The sequence below is a fragment of the Arvicanthis niloticus genome, chromosome X (assembly GCF_011762505.2).
Source record: "Arvicanthis niloticus isolate mArvNil1 chromosome X, mArvNil1.pat.X, whole genome shotgun sequence".
NCBI classification, from domain to species: Eukaryota; Metazoa; Chordata; class Mammalia; order Rodentia; family Muridae; genus Arvicanthis; species Arvicanthis niloticus.
This window is the reverse complement of record NC_047679.1, coordinates 57,635,302-57,650,627: the sequence shown is the minus strand read 5'-3', so window position 1 is coordinate 57,650,627 and position 15,326 is coordinate 57,635,302. Positions and strand designations below refer to the sequence as shown.

At 35.6% G+C, this 15,326-nt stretch overlaps 1 protein-coding gene across 1 annotated transcript in view; it reads left to right on the top strand.

Moving 5' to 3' along the window:
- The window catches only part of Abcb7 (ATP binding cassette subfamily B member 7), a 141,228-nt gene extending 127,452 nt beyond the window's left edge, over positions 1 to 13,776 (top strand). The window contains exons 13-16 of the mRNA XM_034485184.2: positions 447 to 618; positions 1,320 to 1,423; positions 3,347 to 3,454; positions 10,402 to 13,776. Coding sequence (XP_034341075.1) covers positions 447 to 618; positions 1,320 to 1,423; positions 3,347 to 3,454; positions 10,402 to 10,617 — 600 coding nt within the window. The 3' untranslated portion in view covers positions 10,618 to 13,776. The remainder of the gene's footprint in view (positions 1 to 446; positions 619 to 1,319; positions 1,424 to 3,346; positions 3,455 to 10,401) is intronic.
- Positions 13,777 to 15,326: the final 1,550 nt, after the last annotated feature.

The window sequence follows — 15,326 nt, the reverse complement described above, 5'->3', positions numbered from 1 at the left end:
AAATGTAGGACTCAGTTGTGTAAAGCCATTTATAAAATGCTATTTTCTTCCAACATGTTAATCACATTAATGTATATTAATAGGTGAATAAGTAAATTGTATCTGTAGTAGGAAATATATTACTGTTAAAACAATGAAGCATGTTTCTGTTATTCAGAATGGACAGTCTCTACCAAATGTTAAATTAAAAAGCAATTTTTAAAAATAATTTGTGTAGAGTTCCCTTGTATTGAAAAAGTATATGGTTAAACATATAAATGTCTAGAAATAAGTCTGGAATGAACACAACAAATCATATATGGTAATTAGGTCCACGAAGGGACCTGAGACTTCAGGACTCTTCTCAAATAAAAAGGATTGCCATGGTTTGATATTTACTATTACTTTATGTTTTTAAATATATATGTACATACACATACATGTGTGTCTATATAAATCTGCTTCAGGATGCCGTCCTCTTCCATAATACTATTTACTACAACCTCTTATATGGAAACATCAACGCTTCACCAGAGGAAGTATATGCAGTAGCAAAATTAGCTGGTCTTCATGATGCAATTCTTCGAATGCCACATGGATATGACACGCAAGTAGGAGAACGAGGACTCAAGCTATCAGGTGATCAAAGATTTTAAATTTTTTACTTGCATATTCTATTCAGACTTACTTACTGGGAACACTTATATTATTGACAGAAGTTCAGGTATATTAGTGTTAATATATGATCCATAACCCTTATATTTAAGGAAAGCGAAGATTGTTACTCACCTGGAAAAGAGCAAAAGTAGAGTTAAGTAGTTTACTGCTGAATCGTGTATCTCTCATTTCATTTCCTAGATTAGGCTCAGTTGTTTAAACCTCCCACTTATAATTCATAAATTTAGATACTCATACTTATGGTTTCATGTTCTTCAGTTTTCCAGTTTCAGATATTGGATTTGCCTTTTGCTTTGTTGATTCTTTGCTATTGGAATTTTTATCTAAGGTTGTTGCATATTGAAATATTTATAATATAAAATAATATGATAAACATGTTTCTGGTAAGAATAATTTCAGAATCAAAGTTGTTACTTCTCATTATTTATTTCACTGACATGAATCAGATTCATTAAGATTGTATTTGTATTCCAAGGAATATAGTTTGTCAAAGGATATCATATATAGAGTTAGACTGAACAATAAAATTCAGTAAAATAATGAGTGATAAAGAGTTGATATAAATGTTGCAAATATAACTTGATGGTTTTAATCAACAGAAATGCTAGAAACATAATATTCTTGTATTATATGTCCTTAAATTAACCTTTTTTCTTTTTCAGGAGGAGAAAAGCAAAGGGTAGCAATTGCAAGAGCCATTTTGAAGGATCCCCCAGTTATTCTTTATGATGAGGCAACTTCATCATTAGATTCAATTACTGAAGAGGTAAATGACAATGAAAATAACAAAACAACCTTTTCCTTGGAAGTTTCAGTACAATATCTGCCTTACTTATATTGTGGTTCTTCACCTTCCTAATACTGCAACCCTTTAATATATACTTCCTCGTGTTGTGGTGACCCCAACCATAAAATTATTTTTTGTTTCTAGTTCATAACTATAAATTTGCTACTGTTATAAATTATAATATAAAGATACGATGTGCAAGATAGTTGATATGCAGCCCTGTGTAATCATCCAACCCCCGCAAATAGGTCACAACCTCTTTACTTGGAAGTTTGTAATGTTCTATGCTATTATTATAGACTTGCATCTTGCAAAGCTGTACACATCACAGAGACTTTTAGTCACTGTCTTGTCATTTAGCAACCCTTAATAGAAGTCATGTAAGTGATTGTGACACAGTACATACCAGAATGCTTTTCACTTACCATTGACATGCAAGCAAAGCACATACAACCCTTAGAGCTAGTAACAATATCTTTACAATATGCACACAAGCTTCAACAGCAATGATAATTTCAAGTCGCTTAATCTACAACCAAAGATATGCAAGTGTCTACTTTTCACTTAATATGTGATAGAACTGTGTTAAGGTAGAAGTCTTCTTTCAGCTTTACCAGCAATATAATATAATATTTTCATTTAGAATTAAGTTTTTTAGGAAACATTATTTTATCAGCAGCATACGTAAACTGTTCAAAATAGATTCATTTGAGAATGTATTATATTTTGAGTGAGCATTTAAGAGGACTAGATCCCATTCAAAAGAGAATAGCAGCCTATTTGTGAGAACTTTAGATCTAAATATATGTTGTACAATATGTTTCAAGCAAACAAGATAGAATTTATAACAGCATTTTTAAGTCGCATAGCATTATTATGTCAGAGAATATAACCCAGTAAGCATTTACAACAAATTCCTCAGAGGAAGATGTTTTGATGGGCTTCAGTGAGTGCTTTTAGTAGGTACAGGGGATTCAGAATTTAAGTTTTTATATAGGAAAGGGACTATCTATAAATATCAGGTTTTTGTTTTGTTTTGTTTAATATTGGCTGTATACTTGATCATTAGTCTATCCTAGTAAAGAAAACTGTCTGCTCCCAGTAATTACATGCTTTTAAAAATTAAATGTCTAGAAATACATGTGAGAAGGAAGTTAGTGAGTATATCTTCATCACCTACACTGTCTTCTCTACCCAACTGGCTTTGGTTAGACCCAAGTTTCCAAGGATAATTGAATATGTATATAATTGTCTCATACTTCATAGGCAGTAAACAAAATCTATTTTCTAGAAGGTATTAAAAACTTAATGTGTCCAGGTACAGTGATATGGACCTAGCAGTTTAGGGCCAGCCAGATCTATGTAGTGAGTCTTATGCTAGCCAGGGCTGCATACTAAGACTATGTCTCAAAACCAAACAAGAACTCAAAATGCTTTTTTAAAAAGGGGGTTCCTCGAGTGAAAAAAGTACATAGATGTGTTTTGCCTTTAAACTAAGGAAGAACAGATGTTCCTCTAAGTTATTAGACTGCTGTCTTTCTTTGAACTTATTTTCTTGAATAGTTTCTTACTTTACTTGTGTTCTTATTGATAAGATTATATATGACTATGTTCCTCATATCACCAAAGGTTTTTAAAACAGAAAATATTGCCTTCTTCCACAAATTTTAGTGACATGCTGCCTATCTAAATGATCATTTTATGATGGTGTACTTATGTTTACTTCCCAATATTCTTTGATTTTTGTCATTGTTTTATTTCCTTTAGTAAGTATTAGAGGTAGAAGTATTTAGTGGTGCTATAAAATCCTAAGTTCCTTTAGGGAAAATATGATTGTTTTCATTTACACTAACCTAATTAGAGCTCTGGTTTGGTTTTCTCCTACTTTTGTCAAACTTGTAGACTATTCTTGGTGCCATGAGGGATGTGGTCAAGCACAGAACATCTATTTTCATTGCACATAGATTGTCAACAGTGGTTGATGCAGATGAAATTATCGTCCTGAGCCAGGTAAGAGATAAACGTTAAAACTTAGTATTCATTGCTATTCAACATTAATTAGAGAAGTTTCTCTCTGCAATGATAGTTGAATTTGGGAACTTGTGGCTGCTCAAGGTGCAGAAAAGTATCTGACAATTGAGTGCTCAGCCCTAAACAGCACATGTATACCACTTGCCCTAATGCTCAGGGAACATGGAGGAATGAGGCAGGGATTGGGAGGATAAAGAACCAAAAGATAGTGAGAACAGCTATGAAATGATGTTAGCCATTTTGTAATCATGATCCTACAGCAGCTCCAGCTACCTGAACTAGGTCTGCACAAAACTGGGCCAGTCAGCAGTCAAATCATGAGTATAGGAAGGACTCACAGGGCTATACCCTTCCCCAAGGAACTATTGACTATAGATTATGTGGGAGGGGAGGGCAGTCATTGTCTTCACTTTTATACCCAAAGATGAACCTACCAGGCTTCAGTGTGTATTTTGAAACCAATTGTCACATTGACTGACCTGGTAAAAATCAATGGGTCACAAAATCAAAAGACATGAATGAAGGCAGTGCACTTGTAGGGAGGTAGGAGGGGTGAAAGGATACAGGAGGGTTGGTGGGAGTAATCAATACATTTTAAATATATGTGTAAACTTACCAAAAAACAAACTTAATAGAAGATATAAAAAGAAAAAATGATAGTATTCAAAGAAAATTGAAACAAGTTATAGATACCTGAAATTTAATTATTGTGTCTAAAATAATATTACAGAATTTGTGTTCTTTGGATGACATTCGATCCTAATAGTATACTGGGATTAGTCCCTTTTGTAGGAAGTAATGCATGAAATTTTGAAGAAGAATAAACTATAGTAACTCACTCTTGATTAAAGTACTAAAAGTAAACTAAAAGTTTTGATCAGGAAAGTATTTTTCATGATGGAAGCATGTTTTCAAGGGTTGTCTATATAAAAATAATTTTTCTGCATTTATTTTAGTCTTGAATAAATCTTTGCATGGTGTCTTTGATGTATTTTCATTGTTCTAGTGTTGTACATAACCTTAATGTTCTAAACATTACAGTAAAATAAAAATGATCATCTAAACATGACCACTTACATTTTTGTTTTTCTTATACACAAAGTAAGATGATATCCTATTTTATGTCTTAGGGTTTGCTATACAAGCTTACTACTAGCCACATGTTCTCAGCAAATCAAAATATCATTGTTGTGATTGGAAGAGTTGAAAATGTTTAATTATTGCCCTTTATTCCTTTTTGTAAGGGTCTCTTTCCCTACCTGTTAGTGTTTGATTATTTCTAACATTGTTCAGTTTTCATATAACATTCAGGGCCTTTTCCATTATTATTTTTCTCTTCTAATCAATACTTCAATTCTTTATTGTTTTTGGAAGCCTGTGTACTGAGAGTTAAGAGATAGGAAGCAATTATGTGCTTTCTATAATTCTGAGTAATCAAGAGGGATGTTTTAATGATGCTGCAGATTGAACTCAGAGCCTTATACATGCAAGCAAGTGTTCTACCATTGAACTATATTCCCAGCCTGAGAGTGTAGTTTTTTCATTCTACTAAAGCTTAGACAGTATTCGGTATTGTGATGGCTATATTCTGCTCTATAAGGGGTTTGTATGCTTGTGACTTTAAACATATTAGTTAGTTCATAAATGTTTACATTCTTTAGACAAGATGTTTGTCCCCAATATGATTATACCAGAGTATCTTAAATGGTAACTTAAACCTTACTTTATCTTTGCTATTTAAAATCTGATATTTTGGATCTTTAACTAAGCTTAACCAACTGTATGCAATTGTGCTCTTCAAGCTTTTACTTAGTAATAGAAAATGTTAGCCGGGGAGTGGTGGCGCACGCCTTTAATCCCAACACTTGGGAGGCAGAGGCAGGGGGATTTTTGAGTTTGAGGCCAGCCTGGTCTACAGAGTGAGTTCCAAGATAGCCAGGGCTACACAGAGAAGCCCTGTCTCAAAAAACCAAAAAAAAAGGAAGGAAGGAAGGAAAGAAGGAAGGAAGGAAGGAAGGAAGGAAGGAAGGAAGGAAGGAAGGAAGGAAGGAAGGAAAAGAGGAAGGAAAAAAAAAGTGTTTGACTTTCTTAGCAAATACTCTATCTCCATGTATCTGTGCAGTTATTTCACAGCATTCAAAACCCTTGGGTTTTGAGTTAGAATTAGTGTATTAATACAGTAATAGTATCTATATATACATATACAATCTTAGTATTTTTGTTTGTTGGGTCTGTAAAATTGCTTAGTTATATGACCTTAGTTTCAACTGATGGTCTATCTGTCACCTCAGGCACTCTATCAAAATTTGTTGATGACATTTCTATAAAAATGGCATATCTACAAGAGATCTGATTGAACATGGAAGATTGGACACATTTGTCTCCCCTGCTCTATCCAAAATAAAACAAAAACTGAAGGAATAAAATGAGTATAATTATAAATCAGCAAATGCACTAGAGAAAGAATTAACAGTGGACGAAGGATATCAGCAGATATGGGGAAGATGTTAAGTAGGTAGATTAAAAGGACTAAGAAATTTGAATAGTATGATTTGCCAAAATAGAGAGAAAGCAATCTTTAAAAGTGACTTGGTTCATACTATAAAAACCTGAAATGGCTCAGAAACTGGAGGCATCAGGATATTATGGAAAGTGAAGATGAGTATGAGGCTAAAATAGCAGAATTCGTGTTTATAATAAGAAATAGAAGCCAGGCTTGTTAACACAAGCCTGTAATCCCAGCTACTAGGGAGGGAAAGCCTGGGCAACTTACTAAGACTCTAAAAGTAAAAATGTAAGAGAGGCCCTGGTATATAACTTAATGATAGCATCTATGAAGCTCATTGTTTGCTAACTAAAATCATGAAAATAAAATCAAAGATACAAAAATATAAATATTGAATGCTAACAGGAAGCAGAACTGTTACATTAATAATAGAACCAACCCATGTAATTTTTAACACAGTACTCCAATTATACACTCTTATTATTAAATGTCCTAATTTGCTTCTTTGTTATTGTGATAAAAACACTGACCAAAAAGGATTATACTTTGTTTACAAGTTACAGTCTGCCATTGAGGGAAGCTAAGGCAGGAACTGATGCAGAGATTATAGAGGAATGCTACTTACTCCCTCGCTCCCCCTGGCTTGCTCAGCCTGCTTATTTATTCACCCCAGAACTACCTGCATAGTGATGGCACCACCCACAGTGTGCTGGGATCTACCACAATAATCAATGAAGTAAATGCCCTCCAGTCTTGCCTACAAGCCAATCTTAGGAAAGGATTTTCTCAGCTGAGGTTTCTTCTTCCAAGATGCTTAAGCTTGTGTCAAGTTGACAAAAACAAAACAACAACAAAAAACCCAGGATATTTTTGGATCTAGCAGAAATGTATTATAAGGATAAATAATCCAAAAGAAATGGTTGGTGATTTTGTGGAGGTACCCATTTTGAAATTATTTTCTGTACAAGACTGAGCAGCATATGGTAAATGCACTGCTCTTAGATCAGAGATCTTACTTGGGAGAAGAAAGATACAAGTAAAAAATCATCAAAGGAAAGGAAGACTCTCACAAGGTTATGTTTTAACAGAATTATCTATATAAATTTCTGTCCACTGAAAAGCCTGGGAGCAATGAAAGTCTGTAAGGAATGAGCATTCCTGGTGCACAGATCTTGGGGACTAAATTATTGTTTCTCACTAAAAGGAACCAAACCTCCTTCGATAAAAGCTGCTCTGGGGCTGGGAAACTAATGAACACATGTCACAGGAACACAGGAACCACTTTGAATGACCTCCCACTGGCCAAATGTGGGATAATTAGAGCAGTAAAAAGAATAATGGCACTAATGAGTTGTAACACAATGAATAAAAAACTAATTTCTCTATTCATGATGATACTTTTAAAACAAGAACTAACAAGAGGAAAAGGAAAGCCCTTTAAGAATACCACCAGCCAGCCTGGAGAAGGAATGATAAATTCAGGGGATCAGATTTTGTGACTACCATTGTAGTAATTGTTTTAGAAAACAGTCATCACAGGCTGATTAAACTATTGAGGAAGAGATTATTCAGTCAGTTTAAAAGTAAATCCCATAGATTACTTATTATTGCAGAGATAAATTTTGACGGTTAATTTGAGAAATTGTGTAGATATCCTTAAGCATGTGATCAAATTTCCTATCAGTAATGGAACAAACTGGTTTCTGTACCTTCTGATGTTATGATGCATTGAAGACATTTTTACCCTTTTAAAAATTGACTCTCTGTGTGTGTGTGTGTGTGTGTGTGTGTGTGTGTGTGTGTGTCTGTCTGTCTGTCTGTCTGTCTGTCTGTCTGTCTGTCTGCGGGGTATGGGGATTGTAAGTGTGAGTACAGAGTCAGAAGAGGCCCAAAGTCGGCCTTGGATTTCCTGAAGCAGGAATTGCAGGCCATTATGAGCTGCCCAAGGTGGGCTCAGATCCTCCAAAAGATGAGGAACAGTAGAGCCATGTCTGGACCCACATGACCTATTTCTAATTTTATAAAAAAGGCTTCTCCCGGATCTAATAATCAGGAGCAACTAGATGAATCCAAAGTGAAGGGCAGTCCTTGTAAAAAATTATAAACCATTTAGACCTGGACATTTGAGAAACGTCAGGGCCACAAGAGAAAAGAAAGAAGTTAGTAATAGTTACCAACTTGATATGTGAATTTTGCATTGCAGTCAGTTCTTGGGGGGGTATTTTATTTATTTATTTATTTACATTTCAAATGTCCCACTTCCCGGTTACCCGTCCACAAACCCCCCATCCCATCTCCTTCTCCCCCCTCCCCTTTGCCTCTATGAGGGTGCTCCTCCACCCATTCACCCACTCCTGCCTCACCGCTCTAGCATCTCCCTATGCTAGGGTATCTAGCCTTCACAGGACCAAGGGCCTCTCCTCCCATTGATGCCAGACAAGGCTACATATGCAGCTGGAGCCATGGGTCCCTCCATGTGTACTCATTGGTTGGTGGTTTAGTCCCTGGGAGCTGGGGGTGTGGTTGCAATCCCTTTCAGCTCCTTCAGTCCTGTCCCTAGCTCTCCCATTGGGATCTCTGTGCTCAGTCCGATGGTTGGTTGTATCTGCATCTGTCTCAGTCAGGTGCTGGCAGAGCCTCTCAGGAGACAAATATATTAGGCTCCTCAGAGGACAGCCATGCTAGACTCCTGTCAGCAAGCTCTTCTTGGCATCCACAATAGTGTCTGTGTTTGTTGTCTCCAGATGGGATGGAGTCTCCGTTCCATTTTTTTGTCTCAACATTTAAACAGGAACAATAACGGGTTAAAATTTTTTAGATGGGTGAGTGGCCCCATCCCTCAACTGGGGGCTGTGACTATCCACTGGATATGGTCTATAGAGGTTCTATCTCCCCTGTGTTGGGTATTTCGGCTAATGTTATCCCCACTGGGTCCTGGGAGCCTCTTGCTTTCCTGGCATCTGGGACTTTCTAGTGGCTACCCCAGTTCCCCATTCCCCACTGCTACATATTTCTGTTCAGCTTCTCTCCTGTCTCTTCCCATACCTGATCCTGCCCCCTTTCTTTTCCCTCCCCCTCCTCTCTCCCTCCCAGGTCACTCCCTCTATCTACGTCCCATGATTTACACTCATTTCTTTAAAAATTAAAAATATTTAAGTTCAATATGTTGGTTTCCATCAGATCCTAGATGGAAAAAAGCAATAAAGGGGATTAACAGTAATAGTTAAAAAATGAAGTATATGTTAGATAAGAGTAATGTGTCATTGTTAAATTTCTATTATACCAGGCATATAAAATTATTCCTTATTTTTAAGAGATACATATTAATGAAATATTTAGGATTATAATATAATTGATATCTACAACCCATTCTCAGATTGTTTGACAAAAAATAGTGTGTGTATATAGGTAAAGTAACATCGTGCATACACACACACATATACATGATAGTAGTAAATGAAGTAATTAGTAAGTCTGCATAGAAAAAAAACCTGTGAGAAAATGTATATAAAATCCCAGCACCTACATGATTCAACAGAAACTTTGTAGTCCATAAAGTAAACAACACAAAACACTTGAATAGTCATAACAAAATAAAGAGAACCAGAATGTGTGAAAAATGCAGCAGAGGGGATGTGGGGTCATTAGAGTGCCAACTCTCCAACTTCCTTAACAAGTTGATTAAAAATGCCAGAAGTCAATAAATCCAGAAACAAATGGGAACATATATGTGTATAGCCATATGTGTGCAAATCCAGCACTTGGGCATTGCCACAAACTTCATTAATATTGCAGAAATACTTAGAAAAATCCTGTCATTGAAATGCCTATGAAAGTGACAAATTCCTTTTGTCTCTCATTGTGTTTAACAAATTAGTTGTGGGTCAATGTTTGGAACCCATATCAAATTAATGAAATGCCGTCTTTAATAGGTATTGTTAGCAGAGAGAGATACTGGATGGACTTCATTTTCAAGTTTTCTTTATTTCATGAAATTTTATTTCAAAATTATCATGGATTTCACAATATTGATTTTAAATCCTTTAAATCCCTGTATAAATAACAGTGCTTTTTGATTTGAACATTTGCCGATTACAGAAAATATCACCTTTTTAGAATTTTAATCTTCTCTTTATGCCTTCCAAAATGAAAATAAAACAATAAAGCTTAATTTTCTTTACATAAAGTGGTGTTTATGCTATTGGAAATCTCATCATTTCTGTTTACAGGGGCTGGATAATGTATCAGCAAAGAAGCATTCCTACCTCAGTTTTTCCTCACTGGGGCTATGGATGAGGAATTAGAAGTATTTTAATGAATAAAGGTCCTTCAAATATTTCCTCATAAATTACTATATAGTTTTAGATATTATGCTAGTTAACTGACATTTGTCCACATTTACCTTGTGTTTCCTTTGTAGGGGAAGGTAGCTGAACGTGGTACCCACTATGGTCTGCTTGCTAACTCTAGCAGTATCTATTCAGAGATGTGGCATACACAAAGCAGCCGTGTACAGAACCAGGATAGCCTCGGATGGGATGCAAAGAAAGAGAGTCTCTCCAAAGAGGAGGAAAGAAAGAAGCTCCAAGAAGAAATTGTCAACAGTGTGAAAGGCTGTGGGAATTGCTCCTGCTAAGGAGCACAGACATTTTCTCATCTTTCTTTTTGTTGTCTTGTTTGGCTTTGAAGTATGCATTTGCACTGAAGTAAAACCAGTTCACAAAAACACAAATCATACATTCCCATTCTTTTAATCCCATTAAATATGATTTATTTAAAGGAGGGTTTGATTTTTATGTCTTTCACCATCTTTTGAACGTGACATCTATAATTATCCCCAAATTATTTTCTTGTTACTGCCCCAAGTGTGCTCAGTACATAGTTTTTGTTACCATTTGATTTTACCCTACAACTATGTTTGAAGTCTGACATCCATTTGATATCAATAACCAGATGAATTATAGTGGTTTCTGAATTTAAGTAGTCTTTTAAAAACTCCTTTAAGCTGACAAGTTGTAGGGAGACCATTTTTTCTCTTAAAATTAAACAGGAATACAAAGAGAAGTGTAGTTTTTCTCCCTCCAGTTATATTTCCTTGTCAATCTGAAAGTTTGTTTGAAAACACGTAAGTTAGAATTTACAGAAAAATGAACTATATTTTTACGTTGGGCATTTTACTTTTAGATACCTATAATTATAGTTTTTATTGTGCCCTTTTTGGAGGAAAAACTCATATTGATGGATAGAATATTATCTGTAATCACCACTGCTGCTCTTATCTAGTGATTAGTATTTTATTTTTACCCCCAAATTTTTGTTTTGGATGAAAATTAAGTTTTCTTTAAAGTCTCACAAACCTTGATGTCATTTGAGAGTTATTATACTGCGAATGATCCCTAATGCTTAATAGCCTTTTCTATTTCCAACTTAAGTGCACTGCTTTTGCTATCTGAAGTTATACAGAAACATAAGAAAAAAGGATGTTGTGTGTCCACCACACGTGTCTGTGTACACAATTCATACATTTATATAAATCAGTGCCCACTTAAAACTATAAAACATTCAGTAAATAGGAAGGGATTCCATATATACTTTTTAGATGACCAGGTATCTTAATCTATATTGATACCTCAGAATTGCTATGTTTATTATAAGGCTTTTTATTCATAATTTAATGAATTCTGTTAAGTCTAATATAAAAAAGAGACTAAGTGATATATTCAAGTTTTACTAAAAAAATAGAAAATCATTTTACCTATTAGAAATAATTATTAAAATGAGATACACATTTCACTTAGAAGTTGTTCTCTTAAGCCAGGCATGGTAGTATGCACCTGAAGCCTCAGCATCAGGAGGTTGAAGCCAGGAAGCTAGCCTGGGCAATATAGGGAGACCCTGTCTCTTAAAGCTGAAAAAGAAAAAAAAAAGTTCTTCTGTTGATTCAGTATGAATTAAATTTGTTTGACAGTACCCATTCCGTTCAAAACCTGTGTATCTCATGAGTTGCCACATAATCATTTGTAATGTGGTTTTATTTCTCAGGAAAGGTCTTAAACTGCTTATTACATTGTGGTTTTAATGTATTTAAGTGACAATTTAGAGTGGGAGAAATTAATATTTTGATTTGTAAATTAGTATTAGTTAATAAATATCTTCAATTATATTACATTAGTTTGATAATCTGAGGCCAGTATTTCAGTTAATCTTTGATAGCAAAGTAAGTTATGTGGGATCTTGCCTTTAAACTTGGAGGTAATACTTCAGTGTGTCCTGGACTAGGAACTAGTTTTAGTTTGGTTTGTTGCTATTTCTTACTTTCAAGACATAGATATCAGTGCTGTTCTCAAGGGGAGAGGGAGCACATCCTTTGAATAAATCGGTTCCATTACTGGAGAGGTGGTTAAACTTCTATAAAAATCGTACTTCTGTGTTAATTCCTACACTTCCACTGATGCTGCTGGACATGATGGAAGTCAGTTCCACAGACTAGCAGTGTGTGATAATTATTAGGAAGAATTGTTCTTGACAGTACACAGTAGTGTTCAAAGAAAGTTATTTTGTGATATGGAGAATATTTGACTCCTGGGAAGTAGGAATATTTTCAGGGTAGGGAAAATTTTCCCACTAAGATTTTAAAAATACTTTTTCATATGATTGTAGATGGTCCCTAAGCCACTGTAGTCATTAACCTATTATCAGCTCACAAAACTTAAATTATCTGAAAAAAACAATTAGTGCAGAGGCCATAACTAAATCTTAAAGACATCTTTTTAAAAACAACATCATCCTTAGGTAGTTCTATAGAGGGAAATAATAGATTGAGATGAAAGAAAAGCTTCCTAGGATGATTCAGTTATAGGAAATGCTAAGAAAAGGGCATTTAATTATAATATTCTAATTTTACATCACAGCATTACATAATTACACAAAAGGATAATGTGTATACATTTTAAAAAAATTAGTGCTGCAGCAATGTTTTTTAAATGTATTAGGAATAAACTATAGTTTTCAAATTTGAGCTCTGAAAATAGAGGAAAATGATGGGGTTCATTTCTCACAATCGCTTTATTTTAAATATTAAAAACATTACTTCCTATGGGAATTTCAGTTTACAAAGATTAACTTGAAACCAAGGTAATTTAAGATCATAAAAAAGGTGGCCAGATGCCTTGCTGGTTGTCCTTACCATAGGACTCTCTTGGTGCGCAGATGGGCCTCTTTGTCATCACTGAGATCTTTACATCTGGGCAAAAACAAGCTCAAGATACGCATTGACTTTTCCTCTATGGGGCTTTGTGTCTCTTATATTCCCCTCTATGTTGACAGATCTCAGTTTCCATAGATGGTTGTTCTTTAAAATTTGTTTTGGTCTAAAGGCCAGGTATTTAAAAATTCTGTGATTCCTTGTTTCTAGACCCTACTGCCATCTTGTTCCTATTCTTCCTACTTTCTGAACACATCACCAACTAGCAATTTGCCAGTATATATTCCTAATTTCCTCATCTTGTAACTTATTACAAGGTATTCTGTTGTGAATTAGCAGTTTAAAGTGTTTAAATATGTTTGTATAGTTTCTTTTTAATTATAGAAAAATTTCTTCTTTTCTTCTCTTTGAGTGTATTGATTTGGAATGTAAACTGTACGGTAAATCATAACATTGAGTGAAACACTCTGGATAAAGATGATTAAGACAAAACATTTCAGCCAAGCATTTACCTTACCACAGTTCTCATGTTTATAGCAATCTATGCAGATAATCATTACTGAATAAACATGATGTCTTTGTGCCTAGAAATGAGTATCCGATGGAAATCACTTTTCTGCAATGTTCAGGGAAGCTGATGTTTTGTCCCTTATATACTTGGAATAAACACAAGTAATTACTAAGCACTCTGAGAATATGGCCTTTCAGCTTAAACAAAAAGTGAAAACATGCCATTTTTCAGAAGCAAAGTAAACATTTGCAGAGTACATTATGTAGGTAAAATGGTGGCAAATTATAGTGGCTTTATTTAGCCTTAAGCTGTCATATTTTTTGATAGCCAACCAGTGAAAGGTCCCTAGTTTCTTACTTGTCCCGAGTTTCTCAGTTTTAATGATTAGGAGGTAAAGCTTGGGGTGCAGAAATGGCTTGCCTGCATTTTGATTACCTAGATAGAATTGGAGACAAACTATGTTCTAATTAAAAACAGATTGGAACTTTAAAAAAAATACAGATTGTTTCCATATTTCATGTTCTCATATAACTACAGTAAAATGTTCACTGGTACCTTTCTGATTCTATTTCATAAAACCATAGGGTTGAAAGGTCATTTAATACATTTTTTTTCTCATTCTATAAATGAGGAATCTGAGCTTCAAGAGAAACTGCAACACTGGATGAAAACCCCAGTTCCTGAGAGTCCTTGTGCTATACCACAGTTTCACCCAGAAATCACATTTGAAAATAAGTTGAGGTCAGCATTGAGAATGGAAAAGTAGCAACTCCACAGGCCTGCTAGTCAACAAAGCAACTATATACCGGCTTTTTAAAAAATGTATTGGTTATTTTATCTATTTACATTTCAAATGTTATCCTCCTTCCTAGTTTTCCCTCCACAAAGCCCCTATCCCCTGCCCTATCCCCCAGCTATGAGGGTGCTTACCCACTCACCCATTCACTCCCACTTCACCACCCGTGCGCTGTGGCATCCTGCCTTCACAGGACCAAAGGCCTCCCCTCCCATTAATGCCAGATAAGGCCATCCTCTGCTACATATGCAGCTGGAGCCATGGGTCCCTCCATGTATATTCATTCTTTGCTTGGTGGTTTAGTCCCTAGGAGCTCTGGGAGCTCTGGTTAGTTGATAATGTTGTTCTTCCTATGGGGTTGCAGACTCCTTTAGTCCTTCCCCTAACTCCTTTAATTGGGGTCCCCATGCTCAGTCTGATGGTTGGCTGTGAGTATCCCCATCTGTGTTTGTCAGGCTCTGACAGAGCCTTTCAGGAGACAGCTATATAAGGCTCCTGTCAGCAAGCACTTCTTGGCATCACCAATAGTGTCTGGGTTTGGTGTCTGCAGATGGGATGGGTCCCTAGGTGGGGCAGTCTCTGGATGGCCTTTCCTTCAGTCTCTGCTTCACTATTTATCCCTGCATTTCCTTTTGACAGGAGCAATTCTGGATTAATATTTTTGAGATGGGCAAATGGGATGGAGGAACTGGGGGTAGCCACTAGAAAGTCTCAGATGCCAGGGACCCAAAAGGTTCCCAGGACCCAACAGGGATGATATTAGCTGAAATACCCAACAAAGGGGAGACAACCTGTAGGGACCATGTCCAGTGGATAGACATGGTTGCAGAATGG